The sequence below is a fragment of the Agrilus planipennis genome, unplaced genomic scaffold, assembly GCF_000699045.2.
Source record: "Agrilus planipennis isolate EAB-ADULT unplaced genomic scaffold, Apla_2.0 scaffold71, whole genome shotgun sequence".
NCBI classification, from domain to species: Eukaryota; Metazoa; Arthropoda; class Insecta; order Coleoptera; family Buprestidae; genus Agrilus; species Agrilus planipennis.
The window spans coordinates 459448-463894 of record NW_020439007.1 but is presented as its reverse complement, the minus strand read 5'-3'; the positions used below and the strand labels follow the sequence as shown (position 1 = coordinate 463894).

At 33.0% G+C, this 4447-nt stretch overlaps 1 protein-coding gene across 2 annotated transcripts; it reads left to right on the top strand.

Annotated features, from left to right (window-relative positions):
* Positions 1 to 526: 526 nt before the first annotated feature.
* LOC112904902 lies at positions 527 to 4405 on the top strand. 2 transcript variants are annotated; one of them, XM_025976102.1, is made up of 3 exons: positions 527 to 650; positions 1388 to 1553; positions 3752 to 4405. In XM_025976102.1, the coding sequence occupies exons 1-3, from the start codon at positions 573 to 575 to the stop codon at positions 3862 to 3864; spliced, it is 357 nt and encodes a 118-aa protein (XP_025831887.1). In that variant the 5' UTR covers positions 527 to 572; the 3' UTR covers positions 3865 to 4405. The 2 variants fall into 2 exon arrangements, with proteins under 2 accessions (XP_025831887.1, XP_025831886.1); XM_025976101.1 differs by lacking the exon at positions 1388 to 1553 and adding an exon at positions 1172 to 1337 and having other exon boundaries at positions 532 to 650.
* Positions 4406 to 4447: the final 42 nt, after the last annotated feature.

Below are 4447 nucleotides of genomic sequence, written 5' to 3'. Positions count from 1 at the left end.
ACTTCTTCTAATTTTTCGTCTCCTATCTTTATATTCGCTCTTTCCCTACTTTTTCTTCCCTTGCATATCAGTATTTTAGTTTTACTTTTATTTATTTTCATACAGTACTGTTTTGTCAATACCGCTTCCATTTTATTTAAAGCTATCTCTAGGTCCTCCTTGCTAGATGCTAATACTGCTATATCATCTGCAAATCTAAGCATACTAATCTTTTGATCCTCTATATTTATCCCTACAGTTGCACTGTCTTTAATGATATTGATTGCGTTTTCAATTTATAGATTAAAAAGTAGCGATAACAGTGTGCATCCATGAGTCACTCCCTTCTTAAGTAAATTATTGATACAATAAAATTAATTTTGAATTTTTGAAAATTAAACAACTAATATACCAAATAGACAAAAAAATAATCGAACACACCAAGTGTATTTAGCAAGTGCATCGTGTAAATTTGAAATAAGGGCACCTTTACAAAAAAAAAAATATATGTAATTTGAATTGAGCAGCTACGTTCTACTGTTGTTAATTTTAAAGTATAATAACGAATTTTAGGTTTGCTGAGTGCGGGGGCCATGGGTCTATGGCATGCAGTTGAATTTTATGAAAAAGAGAAGGTGGTAGGAGAAGAATATTATCAACAATGGAATTCCGTAAGTAAAATCTTTTTTGTTTTAAATTTAATGCGAAATATAATATTAAATATAATTTCTTAAAATTCCTTAAACATCAAAGATTACTGACTGTCAATGTTGGCACAAAAGAAAGTAACGGATATGCAGAACCAACACGATATTGATGTCAAAGCCTATCTGTAAAATACGGCTAAACATTAAGTGAGATGGTCAAATATTACATTTGGTATTCGGATAGTTAACGTTTAGCTATTGGGATCCGTCAGATGAAGATGCGACATCTGGTAGTTCAAGGCGTGAACTATTTCACGTACTTGTTTCAGCCATGTTTTTTAAGCTCCGCCCATCTGACAGATCGCAATAGGTATCGTGAACAGGAATATTGTATAACCGCAGTTTAAATCATTAAAACACCCTTAACCTCTTTGCTTGAGATTATAACACCTAGACGTATACCGAAAACAGCAATACTTTCTTAATTGTCTAGCAGTATTGATATTCTGATTTGTTTTATTGAAATGTTTAATACGCATGCGCAGATCCTGCAAGAATACACAACGACATCTTACGACTGGAGTTTCGTGCTTGCATGGCTGGGTGTGATGTTTTCGCTGTGTTCGTCGTTTTTGTTCGTGTTCGGCGCCTGCTGCCTAGGCAGCGAGAAAGAACGTGAACAACTGAACAACGTGCAATACATAATGCCAGGTTCGTTGGAAGTTTTCATTCGAAAATTCGCATTTCTATCTTTTTTATAGGTGCTACGCGAAAACGCAAGGACATTCTACGACTGGAGCTACGCGCTCGCGTGGGTCGGGGTGGGATGGTCGTTGCTAGGGGCTGTTCTGTTCTCCGGAGCCGCCGTCTGTCTGAGAGGCGAACGGGAACGGGAGGAGGCCATCAACATGCAATACTTGATGCCCGGTAACCTAACCTAACATCGACATCGCCCCCACCCCTGCTGATGTTGCACCTAGCGTAGCTTCAGAATAGCGCACGCTTCTTTTTTTTGGATTTAGAATCCCCCCCCCCCCCTTAGAGTACATAGTACCTACCTATAATGGGAAACGGGAAAGAAGTAACAAAAATTAACGAGACTGTTTTCACACAGCGTTTCGACCATTGTCATATTCAGTATCCTCAGAAAGGTAGAGCTGTTTAAAAAGAACATTTTTAATGGCATTTTTAACACAAATCAGGCAAAAGCATAAATTCTTCCCTATATTCTGCCCCTCTTTACTCCTGTTTCTGCCTCTAATATGTCTCTAACCAACCCTCTATGTCTATTATTCTATAACCCCTTCTCCTTACTTAATTCCATACCGCCCTCTGTTCTCCTACTCTTTCTACTACCTCCTCATCTATAACCGTCTCTATCCACGATATTTTCGTCATCCGCTAACATTTATGCGCCGCCACTGTCTTAAGGAGAAGCTAAGTCTCGTTTTTTTCTTTTACTTTTACTTTCTCCAGAAATGGTATAATAATAGCAGTTTTTCACACGCATAGCAATAAATACCAATCACTTTAGTAACTGCCTAACAAAGTACCGCTATATTTTATAATTTTAGTACCACTGTAAAATAATGAAGGTCGTGTCACGTAAAATTGAAGGTTGAACCCCGTATTATATTATTATACATGCGGAATTTTGGGAAACATTTTGCTGGGATTGGTTGCAGAGGAAAAACAGTTCGTTAAAGGTCGTCTTGCAATAATACATATTAAGCCTTAACCGTAACAATTTACCCTTTACTGCAGGTTTTAAACTAAACTACAAGGATGTCATAATTTTTTAGCCCTATGTACCCTTTGTACCTATCTAATTAACTTCCAAAAACTATCCTTACAATAAAAATAAATGAAGAATCATTATATTTGTACATGCTGAATGTAAGGAGTTAATTATTCTTCATTTAAGCGTAAATGAATTGCAATTGTGTTAATTTAACACTCGACAAGTTAAGTTAACAACAGACTCGATTCATATTACACCTAATTAGATCTTGAATTTGTTATTTCCATAAAATTTCTGCAAGCTATATAAGTATTATTCAGAATTTTTTGTTTAAATAAATTCCCGGAGCATTTAATTTATAATTGGGGCACTTAATTAGCCATTAAACAGTAAATGACTGAACAGTAATTTTACTTACTTAAACCTATTTTTGATCCTTGCATGCTAACGTACCAATTGTCGAAGTTTTGAAGTCTTTTATTTGCTTGAAAAAAATTAGACCATTTAATTAGCAACTTGTGTGTTTGGATAGCATTTAATGAGCATTTAATCACTATAACCAAAAAAGCTGTAAGTATCCATTGTCTGAATAACTTTTTTGCTCATGTTCTGCTAACTAAATATTAAGCTAGGAGAACAAAGATTTTTCAATAAACTGCCCGAAGTATTTAATTAGTCATTTTGGCATTTAATTAGCCTTTAAAGAGTTCATAACTGAAACAGTGAATTTCCTTGCCTAAACCTGTTTTTGATCCTTGCATGCTAACGTACCTATTGTTATGTTATGAAGTCTTTTATTTGCTTGAAAAAAATTAGACCATTTAATTAGCAACTGGTCTGTTTGGGTAGCATTTAATAAGCACTTAATCACTATAACAAAAAAAACTGTAAGTACTCATTGTTTAAATATTTTTTTTGCTTATGCTGTGCTAATTTAATATTTGCTTAAAACAAATTAGAACATTTAATTCGCAACTCGTCTGTTTGGATAACATTTAATGAGCATTTAATTACTATGACCAAAAAATCTAAGTATAAGAATTCATTATTTAAATAGTTTTTTCGCTCATACCCTGCTAACTTAATCTTACGTTAGGAGAGTAATTAGTAACCAAAGCATTTAATATCTCATTAGTGCATTTAATTACTATTTAATTGCCTATGTATTTTTTATTCTACTGACTTTGCTCTTTCTACTTTAGTCCTTTTTCAGAAAATATTTGCAATTTATAAAATGCCCACTTACAATGTATAGGTATTGTGTTTATTTTTTAATACCTAATGACTACAAAACCCTAAGTTCATACACGATCTTCATTTATTTTTATTTTGTTATAAGACACTTTTAATAATACATGATTAAAATATTTTTTTATTTTTTCAGTTTACCCCCAAAAGCAGCAGTACGCGTATGCAGGATACGCTGTACCCCCTCCACAGGCTTATCCTGCTCCTTACTACACAACAGGCTCGACGTATGGTCCATACAATTATTAAAAAAAATCCCCTTAACAATGATTAAGTAATACTTTTATTAAATTTCTTCGGCTATTTGACAGACTGAGTCGTTTTCGTTAATACTCATGATCAGACAATTTGATTTAAAAACATACACCTACACAGTAAATTAATTTATAGATTTTTGGAGTAATTTTTTTTTTTTCAAATTTATGAGGTATTAATAGTGCAATTAAGACTATTATTAATTAACTAATTTTTAAGGAAATCCGGTCAGATTACACATAATATTTACATTGTCCCAAAATCGCCCCCCACCCCTCTTCTAGTATGTTGTACATAACAATTCATAAAATTAAAAAAAAGTGGTACTTTTGATATCACATAATCAATTAGGCAACAACAAAATCACTATTGTGTTATCCAGTAAAATTTATTTGCCATGGAAACTGAAAGCCAAAGGCCAAATAAAAATGTTCAATGAATTTGTTAGGTGAATAGAAAGTAATTGTATAAAATATTCATAATAAGTACTTAATTATACCTATCATAATTATTATTAATATAATTTAGCAATAACATCTACTGTATTATACATACATACATTCATACATTTAATAAT

What these genes read in the sequence shown, in the direction of transcription:
- LOC112904902 (XM_025976102.1), top strand. Translation starts at nt 573, where the DNA reads ATGGGTCTATGGCATGCAGTTGAATTTTATGAAAAAGAGAAGGTGGTA. An exon ending in ATTATCAACAATGGAATTCC is followed by an intron (nt 651 to 1,387) that starts GTAAGTAAAATC and finishes TCTTTTTTATAG; the next exon opens with GTGCTACGCGAAAACGCAAG. An exon ending in CATGCAATACTTGATGCCCG is followed by an intron (nt 1,554 to 3,751) that starts GTAACCTAACCT and finishes TTATTTTTTCAG; the next exon opens with TTTACCCCCAAAAGCAGCAG.